We start from the raw sequence: 16,326 nt of genomic DNA on the forward strand, positions 1-16,326 counted from the left end.
ATAAGTAGAATGTATAAAAATATAAGAAAATACTATTTCTGGAATAGATTACCAAGCGATCTTGAGAAATATGTGAAGAAATGCGACGACCGCCACAGGCATAAGCACTTGATTATAAAGAGAAAACCCATGACTGTCAGGCCACCACCACTGAATAACACGATTTTATAGATCTGGAAGGTCCATTTGGAGTAGATAACAATGGAAATAGATAAATATATTAAATACATTATATATATATATATATATATATATATATATATATATATATATATATATATATATATATATATACATTGAATTATTTTGGTTTTGACAAAAACCATTATTTTGACGACGTTTCGGTAAGGTCGCACTTACCATTGTCTACTCTAATTATGTAGTGACGCTTCTTGCAGATGCTTGAAGTAGACTGACTCTCATGGTCGATGCGTTTACTTATATAGCTGATCGAGGCGCGTTTCTCTCGAACGGTTCTTGGCAAGGCTTCTTGTGATTGGTCCTGTCCGTGTGTAGGTAGGAGGGGTCCTACTCGTCGGTATTGTGGCCTGACGTATTTTTGACTTTTTCTTTAATACCGTTTTCCATGTGGTTGGAAGCCTTTGAGCATCATCTCTTTGGTTTATACTGTTGGGATTTTTTCTATTTCTATGGATTCTCTGACTTCTCTTCTTCTTCTTCAGTGCCTTATCCAGTCCGGGTGTTGGCGATCATCAAGGCTATCATGGTTTTGTTGACTGCTCTGCGAAACATATGCGTATATGGCGTTAAACAGTTCAGTAAACTCCTTTGTGCTCACTTCACTCATCACCTTAATAAGTTCAACTGGTTTCTGATGATATTGTTGGCTGTATCTGCAGGTGACTTCCACGTATAAAGTCGTCCCGGGGGAAGTCTAAACCAGGTGTTAGCAATGGTAAAATCTTCTTCCCGACAAAATTGGATAAGTCGGTCTCCTCTTTCGTTTTTCTCGCCTAAGTCGTTGTTGTCCGACGATGTCTTCTATTCTGCTTTTGCCAACTTTGGCATTGAAATCACCCATGATGATGGTAAGCTCGTTATTCTTGGTCTATTTTAGTGCTTTTTGTACAAGTGCGTAGAACTCCTCGATATCCTCTTCTGGCTTTTCTGATGTTGGAGCGTAAATTTGAATGATGTTCGTATTAACGGGTCTGCTTTGCAGCTTCATCAGAATGACTCTATCAGAGAGAGGTAGCACGCTGATCACAGCCACAGCGACTTTTTTGTTCAGAATCACCGCTACGCCATTCCAGTGATGTGGTTTATCGTTTCCAGCATAATATACTATATGCTCATCCACACAGCACTGTCCCGAGCCTGGCCATCTCATTTCGCTGATTCTCATCACGTCGATATTTAGTTTTTTCATTTCTTGAATGGTGTTGTGTATCTTTCCCCCTTCAAACATACTTCGAACATCGAAATATTGGTAAGGAATTCGTGGGTTGACGACCTGGGAAGCCTTACATTTTCGTGTTCTTCCTCCCGTGCCGGATCTTGGTACAGGCTTTTTTACTTTCCCACAGCCTTAATCCAGTAATGACATTACAGCTGCCTAATGCCATGTCCTCAGTTGATCTGACTTCTCGTTTTCTTTTAATTTCAATGTTGGCTAGCCTTGTATGTCTTTTGTTTGAGACATGTTGTGCAAGGGACGACGTTTTTTCTCTCCTTTCGATGGCATTTCAATGTTCTTCTCGTCTAACATTAATTCTTTGGTTGGTCTGTACGATGTACGATTCGTCATAGTCCCCTTGTACGAATCTCGTATACTCTTTGATCGTAAATATCGTTTCGATTTTGTGCTTTCTTAGCACCCTCCCTATTTTCTCTGTTGTACCCTTTACTTATTTTTAATCTGTTTGCAGCAAAGAGAGGTGCCCAAAAAATGGAACAATGCTATAACCATCCTTTTGCATAAAAAAGGAGATAGAACGGACCTAGAAAATTATAGACCTATTAGCCTGTTGAACCACATATACAAGCTCTTTATTTAGTCAGTAGGTTAGTGACATCAAGATTGGAGAAAAAACTAGATTTCTACCAACCGAGACAGCAGGCAGGATTCCGATCAAATTATGGTACCAATGATCACCTCCATACAGTAAAGACACTCTTTCAAAAATCTATAGAATACAACAAACCTCTTATCCTCACTTTCATAGATTTTCATAACGCGTTCGACACGATCGAAATAGACATCCTTATAGAAGCAATGAATAACAACAGGATGGACCAAATGTATAGTGTTGCAGTTTCGCAACGATATATAAACATTTATATAACATTAACAGACTTTGTGGTAGTTTTGATTCTCCCCGTATATCAAGATTCCATGTACAAGGGCGCATCTGTGTTAAAAACTACATATTACGAGACAGGCCATCTGCAAAATGACATAGATGTGTATTTGAGATAAGAATAGTAAGAGTCGAGTTTTATCTCTCAAACCACACACATGTGTATGGGCGTTTGGGTAAAAGGTACCTAAGAGACTTGGCATCGGTCGTTTGACCGAGGAAGTCGGTTTGATGCAGAAAAGTGGCAATATGAATTTTGTGGTACCTGGTGTACGTCGATGAAGACGTCGTTGGTAATAGCGGTTGGTGCTATGATTTATGGGGTAAGCTACAATACACCATAATTTTGTTGCTGCATATATCAAGTACGTTTACTTGGTATATAGATGTCAGATTTTATTCGAACTTTTGATCAGTTGTGCCGCGATCGCGATTGAACTTTATTGAGAACATTTCATTACCTTTATGTAGATTTGTATATTTTTCATATTGTAATAATTTCATTCTTTTGTTTTGTATGTATATCAGAGCTTTTACGTGATGAGTTTATTAATTGCATTTTGTATTGCATAATTGCATAATTGTATTTTGTTACCGAGTATACTTTTGAATTACCGAGTATATTTTTTAGTTTATTGTATTAATATTTGTATTACGTTATTATATATTTCATTGAATTGTTTTGGATTGCATTTTGTGTGTCTTTATTAACAAGGCTGATTAATTTTACCACCGATTATTTATATGTATCGATGTTTTTATTTTAACAGTTCTGAGATTTTAGTCTTTTGAGTGATTTGTCGCCTGTATACTTTTCTTATGTAAATTTATTCTTGGCTACAAATAAATATTGATTTTAACATATTTGTCACGTCGCAATTAATTTGTAGCTCGTTATAGTTTTATTATATTTTAACGTATGTATATGTGTTTTTGGCTTTTATTTAATTAAAATAGAGTTTTATACAGTCCACTGGCTTTCCTTTCTTTTCTTTATTTCAATATGCATACCTAATGCGAAAGGGGGAAACCAGCGAGTTCTGGATTGAACAGAATATCTTCTCTCTCTTTCTGATGACCCAATTGTTATATTGAGGTCATCGTATGTGCAGAACGCAACATATTGGTCCTTCGAGCCGGATTTTCTTCTTCTTTTTCTGTTTTTTTTGTGTGTTTAGGGTTCTCTGATAGTAGATACCTTTTTTCCATGTTCTTTTTCATGTGTAGTTACGGTTTCCTTATGGTAGGAGCCTTGTCGGTTATGATAACTAGTTAATATGTCGTTGTTTACGGTTTCCTTATGGTAGGGACCTTATCAATTATGATAACCATTTTATTTGACTTGCTCACGGGTTCCTTATGGTAGGAGCCTAGTTAGTTGTGATAACTATTTGTTGGGGTATTTCTTTTATCTAAAAAGTTACCCAGTCGTCTGCCGAAAGACGATACCTAGTCTGCTGAAAGACTATTTCTTTGTCGAGGTTCTCTTATGCTAGAGACCTTATTGCGGTTATCACAACCATAGTATAGTTGGGGTATTTCTTTTAGCTGGAAAAGATACCCAATCGTCTGCCGAAAGACGATACCTAGTCTGCCGAAAGACTATTTCGTTGTCGAGGTTCTCTTATGCTAGAGACCTTATTGCGGTTATCACAACCATAGTATAGTCGGGTTTTCTTTTATCTGAAAAGTTGCCCAGTCTGCCGAAAGACATTTTACCTTTTACGTTGTACAAGGTTTATTTACTGTATACCTTTTTGCGGTTATCATAACTATATAGTCGGGTATTTCCTTTATGTAAAAAGATACCTACTCGTCTGCCGAAAGACGATACCTAGTCTGCCGAAAGACTATTTCTTCTTTACATTCTTTGTTCCAGGTGCTCTTCTGACAGAGACCTTCTTTTCGTGGTTGTTATAACCATTTATTGTATATTTCTTTTCTACTAAAAGATACCTAGTCTGCCGAAAGACTATTTCTTTTTACATTGCTTTCTAGAGGTTCTCTTCTGACAGAGGCCTTTTTTGCGGTTGTTATACCCATTTTACATTACGGTATATCTTTTATACTAAAAGATATCCTAAGTTGTCTGCAGAAAGACGATCTTGTTCTTTACATTAATTTTCAAGGGGCTCTTTTTACAGAGACCTTTTTACGGTTTTTATAACCATTTTACATTGAGACTTCTTTTATACTGAAAGATAACTAGTCTGCCGAAAGACTATTTCTTTTTTATATCCTTTATTCAAGGTGCTCTTATGACCCGGTGTTTTTATACCCATTTTTTGCTGATTTTTTCGTACTTATTACAGTGAAGTATTTCTTTTGTTTAAGCGTATACTCAGCCTGCCGAAAGACTATCTTTTTTATATACTTTATTCAAGGTGCTCTTATGACAGAGACCTTTTCCAGTGTTTTTATACCCATTTTTTGCTGATTTTTTCGTACTTATTACAGTGAAGTATTTCTTTTGTCTAAGCATATACTCAGTCTGCCGAAAGACTATCTTTTTTTATATACATTATTCAAGGTGCTCTTATAACAGAGACCTTTTTCAGGTTTTATACCCATTTCTTGCTAATTTTTTGGTAGTGCTTTCAGTGGAGTATTTCTTGTCTAAGCATATACTCAGTCTGCCGAAAGACATTCTTACTTTTACTTTTTCAGGGTTTTCTTATGCTAGAGACCTTTTTGCGGTTAGTATAATGAGGGGTACCCAAATGTAAACTCCATTTACATTGGGGTATTTATTTTGTGAAAAAAGATACCCAGTCTGTAGAGACCTTTCTTCTTTTGTGTTCGCTGGTGTTTTTGTGAGGGTGGAAAAAATATTTTCGGTTAATGCAACCATTTTTCTTTGTTGAATTTTTCCTGATTGTTTGGACATTAGTAACAGATTGTAATCGTTTTATGTTGGGATATATCTTTTCCTTGATAAGATACCTGGTCTGTAGAGACTGTTCTTTTTTATTTTGTTTGTAGTTGTCTTATTATAGAGACCTGCTTTCGACTATTACAAGTATCTCTTTGGTTTGTTTCTGTGACAAATCCAGGGATTTACAATTACTTTTACTCGTTCACAATCTTTTTCTTTTTGTCTTGTCAGTTTTAAATATTAGCTGCTCCATTTTTGTCTAAACAATGGATACCCTCAAATTCAAGAGACGGTCTGCCAAGAATGCAATTATTCGTCACTGTAATTGGATTGCAGAAAATGTTTCATTGGTCGATATTGATTATCTTTTGAAAGTTCGTCGTGAGTATTTACAGGTTGAGTATGATAAATATGAATGCGCACAGGATGCAATCGAGAATTTATTGGTAGATTCCGCTGAAGATAGCGAGGATCGAAACATTGTAGATGATTTGTTTTGTAAGGCAATGGGACTTATAATATGGGAGCCCGTCCTCTCATCCTTTACGTATTATAAAGTAGGTAGTGCATCCCATTGTTCTTCTAGGTTACATGTGGGGGAAAGACCTCCCACACTTATTTAAGATTTATGCCATATACTCAATGTAGTGAATTCTTCAAAAAGTAATATGTCAAAAAACTCATCTATTTCACAACCTCAACCTTCTTTCGAGACATCTACGTCTCAAATATCTCGTTTGATGGCGCCTAGTTCGTCAGGTCAGCTATCCTCGACTTTAGCTCATGTAGATACTGTCCCTAAGGAGTTACCTAATGTTCTTAGCAGTATTGCATATTACCTTCCACCTGTTGCAATGGTAAATGATAGTGAGTCCTACAAGACTCGTGACGCTCATACAAGCGCGAGTTTTTCTTCGGGTCTATCCTTTAATGATGTACATCTCTCTGGGCCTCAGGTCCATTCTAATATTCAATCCTTGCCCAAGGATTTTTCTTTGTATGATTTCCATGATGGGGTGTCTGACGATGACGCTGTCGATACAGCTTCGCGGGGAGCTAACCCCGATACACTGGCTCGATCGAAATCTTGGCATTGTGAGCCAAAATTCTTATCGCCTCGTGACCGAGACAACTTTAAAGAATCTAAAAACTTAGATATTGCGACCATGATTGGGTCAAAAGTTACTAGAGTGGTATTACATCCATCTCTAGATTTAACATTCGGGGTACATATGTTTAAAATGTACTCCTATCTTTCTCGTTTACGCCGAGTAAAAGCATTTGTGTTTTGTTTCATCAGAAACGTTCGTAAAAAGCAAGCTGAATTGCTTATTGTTCAAGACTTAAAATGTCTCTCGTTTCCTCGTATATTGAAATCGTTGCCATCCGGTATTGCCAATCCGAATAATCAGTTGGATATTCCGAATTTATTTCCAGAGGAAATTATTCACCGTACGACAGTTAGCGGTATGTTGAGGAATGCTACCATTCCTTATGCTCAAAAGCATACTTTTCTTCTTTCTTTGAACAATCTAGTTGTTCTAAAGATGTTTGAAATACACGTATTGGGACATGTAAGGCTCCAAGGTACGTCCAATTGTAGACATCATTTCGGACTTAGTTGTTGCACATTTTATAACGTTGAGAATCCCATCCATCATTGTGTTACCTGTTCGAGATTTCTTTTTATTGCCATAGATTATGTGATATATTTTTGCTTAAAGCTTGCGTAGCTTTATTTGTTCATGTATTTGCGCCACGTTATATTAAAATAGCGGTTTTAACGTTTTAATAGTTAAGGCATTTCTTTTAACATTGTACGAATTCATTAAGGTACAAAGAATTCTTATGAGTCGCACCATTTTTGTTTTTGTTCGTTTGAAAATGGCCTTTTTATGCAAAAAAGCCTTGTTTATTGAATAGTATAATGTTCGTATTTTATCTATTCTCTTTATCTCTTTATTTATCGTAATTCCGATTTAGTCTAATTGTCTAAGTCTACTCCTAGCTTAGAATTAGTCGCCGCTTTTTTATGAGAGGGAGCTGAGTCTCAACCTGAGATATAATTTTGTTATTTCTGTTCAAATTATCTTTTATAGATAAAGCTTAAGGAAGATTATAGTTTCTTCGTTTTACATTTTCGCGTTTTTCGTCGTGATTATTTCTGTCCAGGTAGGTTGCTAATATCTAGGGACAGTGTTATAATTCATACGATATTTCTTTTGCCTTTGCTGCTTATTCGTTTCGAATATTGTAGTGGCCATTCGGGCTACAATTATTCTGTTTATTTGTCCTTAACTTAGTTGTTGTTGCGGAGAACCATTTCCTTAGGTTTGTTAACCAGGATATTTATCTTCTCCCATTTCCTTGCTTTTCGAGAACTATTAGAAGGTTATTTGTAGTATTTGTATTGAGTGCCGTCTCTCATCATGTGTCCGAGACTTTCTGATTGTTGCCTTTTAATCATATACATCACTTTTCTTTCTTTCCTCGTTCTTTTTCATACGGTCCCGTTGGTTAACTGGTCCGTCCATGATATCCTGAGGATTCGCTTGAGTAGTCACATCTCGATGGCGTCAAGTTCATGTATTGTATCCTAGGATAATAGAGGAATGCACTTCCTATAAGAGAGGAAATCCGTTTTATGTATAGTACTGAGAATTGTATAATTGTAGTGATGTATATTTAGTATGTAGTTATGTATTTGTAACCTATTATCGTTTGTAAGTTTATCGTTCTTTGTACTCTTTTGTAAATGTATAGCATTTGTAGTATTGTAAGTGTGTCGTTCGTTTTGAAACCGAAGAAGTGTTTAGGAATTTGTACAATGCGTCGCGAGTACAAAGTACAGTTATTTTTATTGGCACGTATGCCAACGCGGGGAGAATGTTGCAGTTTCGCAACGATATATAAACATTTATATAACATTAACAGACTTTGTGGTAGTTTTGATTCTCCCCGTATATCAAGATTCCATGTACAAGGGCGCATCTGTGTTAAAAACTACATATTACGAGACAGGCCATCTGCAAAATGACATAGATGTGTATTTGAGATAAGAATAGTAAGAGTCGAGTTTTATCTCTCAAACCACACACATGTGTATGGGCGTTTGGGTAAAAGGTACCTAAGAGACTTGGCATCGGTCGTTTGACCGAGGAAGTCGGTTTGATGCAGAAAAGTGGCAATATGAATTTTGTGGTTCCTGGTGTACGTCGATGAAGACGTCGTTGGTAATAGCGGTTGGTGCTATGATTTATGGGGTAAGCTACAATACACCATAATTTTGTTGCTGCATATATCAAGTACGTTTACTTGGTATATAGATGTCATATTTGCTTCGAACTTTTTATCAGTTGTGCCGCGATCGCGATTGAACTTTATTGAGAACATTTCATTACCTTTATGTAGATTTGTATATTTTTCATATTGTAATAATTTCATTCTTTTGTTTTGTATGTATATCAGAGCTTTTACGTGATGAGTTTATTAATTGCATTTTAATTTTATTATTAATTTAACGTGTATTTTGTTACCGAGTATACTTTTGAATTACAGAGTATATTTTTTAGTTTATTGTATTAATATTTGTATTACGTTATTATATATTTCATTGAATTGTTTTGGATTGCATTTTGTGTGTCTTTATTAACAAGGCTGATTAATTTTACCACCGATTATTTATATGTATCGATGTACCAGTTCTGAGATTTTAGTCTTTTGATTTGTCGCCTGTATACTTTTCTTATGTAAATTTATTCTTGGCTACAAATAAATATTGATTTTAACATATTTGTCACGTCGCAATTAATTTGTAGCTCGTTATAGTTTTATTATATTTTAACGTATGTATATGTGTTTTTGGCTTTTATTTAATTAAAATAGAGTTTTATACAGTCCACTGGCTTTCCTTTCTTTTCTTTATTTCAATATACATACCTAATGCGAAAGGGGGAAACCAGCGAGTTCTGGATTGAACAGAATATCTTCTCTCTCTTTCTGATGACCCAATTGTTATATTGAGGTCATCGTATGTGCAGAACGCAACATATAGTGAACTTATTTACAATATTTACAAAAATGCCACTATGACTGTTAAGATACACGATAAAACCCGACCAATAAAAATAAAACATGGGATAATCAAGGAGATACATTGTCATCGAAATTATTCATAACGGCATTAGAGTATGCCTTTAAGATGGTCAATTAGGACCACATAGGAGTAAAAATAGACGACGAAAAACTTAACCATCCCCGTTTCGTAGATGACATTGACCTTATCACAGATAATTTAGGAGAAGCTACAGATATGTTAAATGAATTGTACTTTGCATGTTCGAAGATGGGCCTCAGAATTAACTTGACCAAAACTAAGTTTATGGCAAATATGGTCCCCTATAACCATTTAACTATTCAAGACAAAGTGGTAGAACTGGTGGAGAAATATACGTATTTGGGCCATGAAATAAGAATCAGCAGGGATAACCAAACATGCGAAATCCAAAGACGAATTACTTTAGCGTGGACAGCCTTTGGAAAACTGCGGGACACTCTTAGGGTCAACATACCAATTAGCCTTAAAAGAAAAGTATTTGACCAATGCGTATTACCGGTCATGACCTATGAGGCGAAAACTATGACTCTAACCAAGACTACGGCTTCGAAATTGAGAGTGGCACAGAGACGAAAGGAATGGTCTATGCTGGGAGTGACGTTGCGGGATCGAATAAGAAACGAAGATCTGCGAAGAAGGACGAGTATTGCTGATGTTGTAGAACGCATAGCGGAACTAAAATTGAACTATGTAGGCTATGTAGCGAGAATGCATGACTCACGATGGACGAGTAAAAATTACAAATTGGAGGTCAAGAGCAGACAAACGTAGAAGGGAAAGACCACCTACACGTTGGGCTGACGACATTAGGCGTATCACCAAAAATTGGCAACAAAGATCACAAAATCGCAAAGAATGGAAGAGTTTAAGGGAGACCTATGTCCAGCAGTGGACGTGATAAATGAAGGCTGGATGATAATAATGACGCTTTACATATGGTAGAATAGATTTTGCAATCGGTTTTGCATCTTCTGTTGGGTCCTTTATTCTTTCTTGAGCATTATGAGCCTTTTCAATGGTATATGTAGAGAACCCGTTTTTTAGCGCTGTTTTGGCATTATGCATTTCTTTATATTTATATTCTTCGTCTGACAGTCTTTCGGATCGTGTCAGCAGGGTTTTAATGACTAAATGTAATTATACAGGATGGTGATGTGAATTGGCATGCAGATATCTGTCGATATGTGTGGATTTTGGTTACACTGTGTGTCTGCCCGTCTTCCTTCTGTATTATTAACACATCTAAATATGGTAGTTGTTCGTTTTTTTTTAGTTCCATTCAGTTTATGGTGGATACTGTTGATGTGTTCTAAAAATACCTTTAGTTTTTCTTCTCCATGTGTCCAGATTATAAAAGTATCATCCACGTACCTAAACCAAAGTTTGGATTTGTGTTCGGCTGTTCCTATTGCTCGTTGTTCTATTTCTTGCATAAACAGGTTTGCTATTACCGGTGACAGTGGTGAACCCATCGGTGCTCCTTCAACTTGTTTATATCTTTGCTCCTTAATGAAATATATGTTATTTTTTTATATATAAAAAAAAGTCTGGCTAATCGGTTTATGCAAAAGCCATTTATAAAAAATTGTGTTATTTAAGCAGTGCTTTGTTAGATTTAGAGTATCCTGTGGTATTGGATACTTTCTGCTTATAATTTCTAATGATTCATCTATAGGAACATTTGTGAAAACTGAGATCACATCGAAGCTGACTTACAAATGTCCCGACTCAAGAGTCACATCTGTTATACGCTCGATGAAGTGGCTTGCATTCTTGACGTAAGAATCCGCTTTTTCTGCATATATGGTTATAGTTGTTGTGCCAGAAATTTTGCCAGTGGTTGTAGGGGAGATCCGATAGAACTAACTATTGGCCGCAATGGTAGTCTTACGTTATGTACCTTGGGTGGACCGTAAAGTTTTGAACGTCTTAACGACTTCTCTCTAGGTATGAGATTTAACTGATGTTCTTTCTTGATGACTGAGGTTTTCATCTTAGCTTTTGTTACTTTTTCTAGATTTCAAGCTGAATTAGGTGAACCGCAAATTCAAAGTCTCTTACTGGAGGAAGGAGGAATAATTCACTATCGAAGAGAGGTCTCCCGACATTTTGTTACTTCGTATAGATGCCACTGCTAGCGTACCAGGCTGTTATTTTAATTATAACGGCCAAATACTAGACTGTATTTCATTTCAGTTTGAACTTCCACAAGTTTTCCTGATCAGGAGTTGAATATCTCGAAACATGTGCATAACAATGGTGGAATTCGAATTGAAATGAAAAGCAATCTTTTACTTTCAGTTTAACGTGTTTTCTCTACGTAAAGAGTAAAAAAGATAGTGTTTTTTAAGGGTGAAGGGTAGATGTATGCCTGAGTAAAAGATTATTCGTAGCATCGTTCAACAATGTCTTCCAACAATACAGTTGCTTATTCATTTAATTTTTTAATGTAATCCCGTCAAATCGTCATTGATTACGTTACTAATCTGAAGTTTATCTTAAAAGATGTTCAGTATTTTCTGAGATACAAACTAGAAACAAATTCTATAGCCATAGTCTATTACCATAAAATATATTCAAATATACTTACCCATCTTTTTTAACTTATCACAACTTGAGAGTTCTGAATTCGTCCTACTCGAATCCTCATCTAACCTTTCGTATGGAGGGTCGTCCAATTCTTTAACACTCTCATAATTAGCATCGTTATGATTAACTGATTCATAATTAGGATCAGACTCACTGCTATTGGATTTAGAACTTTCATAATTTGGTTCCATGGAATGCTCACTTTGCATGCTTTCGTAATTTGGCTCATCTATTGCGTTACACACCGACAAAGTATTATTCTTTTTCACGATAGAATAACCATCCTTTAAATCTTTGATTTTGGTATAAGCTGAACTGTCACTAGCGTTTGATGTCCGATGTCGTAATTCTTCGTAATTCGGATCGGTCTCGGAAGGGGCTCTAGAAAATTTGGAAAACAGATTTGAATTTTAATTATTACTAAATATATTGCCAAAAAGTTAGAATTAGTTCAATATTTTATTTTAATATTATTAAAAATATACGACCAAAACATATTCCATATCGTTATTATATTACATATTAACCTATTTCTTGCCAGTGGTGTGTTTTCGAACCAATTACTTTGCAATTTGTTCACAGTAATTCGAAATGTCACATTTTTACTGCATTTTTGATTTCTTGTTATCTTCTAACAATAAAAAAATTGCAGCCTACTTGCATTTAACATTTTTCAATGAAAAGTTTTGATGACAATAAAAAAATTATGTCATAATTTCATGGTTGTTTAAAAACGAGATAAGCGTAACAATATTATTGTTTACTATTTTGTAACAATTATGATTTTAAATAATGACAGATTGTATAAAGATACATAATGCTTTTGAAATACCTTTGGTTTTCCTCTGATTACGATTTACATTTACTGATGCGTTTTTGCACCACTTGGAAGAACGGTATACTTAATGTGGGTTTACTGGAGGTCTGTAAACCCTTTCGTTTTTTGAAATTAATTTCTTAAAAAAATGCAATTTAAAAAGAATCGAGGCTTTCGAACTCTGGTTGTACCACAGAGTATTAAACAAAGCATGGACTGATACAATTACAAATTAAGAAGAATCACCACTATACAAACCAGAAAACTTGAATGCCTAGGTCACGTGATGAGGGGACTAAAGTATGAAATTTTGAGACTCTAATACAGGGAAAAATTTAAGGAATGATAAACTTCGCCGTAGCACTAAATATGACAGTCGCTAGCACCTGTTTTGAACACAAGAACATACACCAGGTAACCTGGACCTCTCCTGATGGAAGAACAACGAATCAGATTGATCACATCTTAATAGATTTAAGACGTAATAAACTGCAGAAGTTATAGAAGCGCAAACATAGACTCAGATCACTGCCTAGTGATCTTAATTGAGGGCTAGAATTTCAAACACCAGTAAAGAAAATATAATGGATAGAAAAAAATGGAATGTGCAAAAGCTGAGAGATGCGACAATTTCAGAACGCTACTTGGAAAACATCACCAACAGGCTAAGGAATCAAAATGTAAATGAAAAGGCCATACAAATATAGACTCCTCCTTCACCAGAATAGAGGAAGACATTGAAGAAGCAACGAGGTAGGAACAGAAATTTGTGCCCATAAAAATCATTGGTTTGACGATGAATGCAAGAATGCAATAAAAAAAAATTAAGCTTACAGAAAGATGCCTACCCGACGAACTAGAACATCTGCAGAGAATTACCAGACAAAGAGAAGAGAAGAAAAGAGAATACCCAAAAGAAAAAAAAATGAAACCACTTAAATAAGGAACTTAAATATATAGAACACCTCAACAAAGAAATAGAACTCAGAGCATTCTATAAGAAAGTTAACATCAACAGAAAATAATTCAAGGCAACCACAAGACAATGCAGAAGTCAGAATGGCGACCTATTAACAGCAAGGAAAGATTTATTGAATACATGGGTGGAATACTTTAACCAGGCACTTAATATAGAGGAAAAAGAAGAAAACCTGGAAGATGAAAAAGATGAGGTGAAGGGAACAGACGAGAGGGAAGAGGAACCACCAACGATTCTTAGAAGTTAAAGATACATTTAATAAACTAGTCAGAAACAAATCACCCGGAATAGATAATAGCTAGCTAGCAGCCCAGCTGAACTATATAAAGAAGGTGGCCACGATATCATAATGGCATTACAGCTGCTTATAAAAGAAATATGGACACAGAAATCCCTTCCCAATATTACTTTAAACCATATACAAAAAAGGAGATATACTTGAATACTTTAACCACAGAGGAATTACGCTTCTAAACGCAGCGTATAAAATATTTTCCACAGTACTATGTCACCGTATGGCACCATATGCAGAACGGATAGTAGGCAAATACCAGGCTTGTTTCAGACGTAAATCGACAATTCATCGGATTGCAACCTTGAGATAAATTTTAGAAAAAACACTGGAATATGAACTTACAGACTAAAAAGACATATTTATAGACTACAAAGCAGTCTACGACTCTGAATAGAAGAGAAATGTTCAAAGCAATGAAAGAGCTAGAAATAGAAAATCAGTTGGTAAATTTAACAAAACTAACTCTTGAAAAAGTTGAATGTAAAGTACAAATTCGGGTGGAACTGTTTAAACCTTTTAAAGCAAATAACGGGCTGCGCCAGGGAGACCCTCTTTCCTGTATACTGTTCAATTTGGCTCTGGAAAAAGTAATACGTATGTCACAAATCACAACCATTGGTTTAATATATAATAAATTAGTGCAAATCCTTGCCTATGCTGATGATATCAATATTGTCGGGCGAACGGAAAACACTGTACGAGAGGCGTATGTAACATTAAAAGAATCAGCTACAAAAATGGGTTTAACAATAAACAGCAACAAAACGAAGTACATAAAAATAAGCACGCAACCACAAATCCTACGATCACTTGTTATAGAAAACGACGTCATCGAAGCAGTGAACGAATTTGTATACCTGGAAGCGCTCCATAACACTAAAAATAATACTACCGCAGAGATAAACCGCAGAATTTTCATGGCCAACAGATGCTATTTTGGGCTCAATTTCCTCCTTAAATCCATAGTTATATCGAGAAATACAAAAATAAAACTCTACAAAACAATAATACGCCCAGTCCTACCATATGGGTCAGAGACCTGGACTCTAACAAAAAGTAATGAAAACATGTTAGGATGTTTCGGAAGAAAAGTAGTAAGGCGAACTATGGAGCAGTGAAAGACACTGGAGTGTGGAGAAGATACAACTTCGAACTTTATAAAATATACCAGGAACCAGTTAGAAAAACGCTCCTTGATAGACCCATTGGTCATAACAAGGTTCCTTGATAATATCGATGAAGACATCGATAATATCGATTTTTTTTTAAATTATTATTAATGATTCTGAGTCTTTGCAGCCTTTAATTTCATCTCCGTTTAACTTTTAGTGGCGCTCAAGAACTCGTTTTCATTTTGGGTAGTCCTAATTTTCAATGTTTACCGTACATTTTCCGATCTCTTTATCAATGCATGTTTTGCTTCTTTTCCAATGCATGTTTCCTCCTTTTTTCAATGCATGTTTTGCTTCTTTTTGATATATCATGAAGACATATATTTCTTTCTCTTGTAAGGTCCTACTTCTTTTACTACTTTTTTAGATCCTATCTCATTCTGATTTCAAAATTTAATCAATTTAGTTAAAAAATATTGATGGTATTGTCAAGTTTATAGATAAGTATTACCACAATTATTAATACCTGAAATTAAATTCATGGGTGATCTATATAGAGGTGACATATGTAAGTAATAGTTAATGTACAATCACAAATTAGTCCATTAATTTGTAATCTCACATTAATCTTAATATCCTGAATTTGTATAATTTCACCTCGTATAATTGTGAAACATATCCATTAGTTGCTTAATTACAGTTTGTTCAACTTCCTGCAAACTACTGCCAAATATTTTATTGAGGGAATACATGTAATCATTTCCTCGGCTCAAATTATATTTGCTAGCTTTCAAAAGTCAAAGCTTTTGTTCTATACAGAGTGCAATACACTTATTTGATGTATCGTAGCATTTTTGTGAGATTTTAATGTAGCTTCCGGACTAGTTTGGAACGCAGTCTATTATAAATTTTTACCACAACAACTAGAGTGTAATCATTCAGTAGCTGTTATTTTACTTTTACAGTAAAACTATATTTTACTCCAAGACTCCAACATTTTATTTTATTATCGTCGATCGATAAGAATCGGACAAAGAGAATTTTGAAACAATTCGAACTTATAATTATATTCGAATTTGTCGATTGGCCCTTCAGCAAAACAACATCAAAAGGTCGATAATAAGAATTGGAGCTTCGAAGGAGACGACCCTTAGCGACCTGAATAACTGCTACCCAGTTCCGTATAAGATCGACGATCGCATTCGAAGTGTGGAGCAAAGA

General features: G+C 35.4%; 1 protein-coding gene across 2 annotated transcripts in view; it reads right to left on the reverse strand.

Moving 5' to 3' along the window:
- Positions 1–16,326, reverse strand: part of LOC140434713 (uncharacterized) — a 402,091-nt gene that overhangs the window by 95,518 nt on the left and 290,247 nt on the right. For both annotated transcript variants that reach the window (XM_072523176.1, XM_072523175.1), the window contains exon 9: positions 11,904–12,283. In XM_072523176.1, coding sequence (XP_072379277.1) covers positions 11,904–12,283 — 380 coding nt within the window. The remainder of the gene's footprint in view (positions 1–11,903; positions 12,284–16,326) is intronic.

Source organism: Diabrotica undecimpunctata, chromosome 2 (genome assembly GCF_040954645.1).
Source record: "Diabrotica undecimpunctata isolate CICGRU chromosome 2, icDiaUnde3, whole genome shotgun sequence".
Lineage (NCBI taxonomy): Eukaryota > Metazoa > Arthropoda > Insecta > Coleoptera > Chrysomelidae > Diabrotica > Diabrotica undecimpunctata.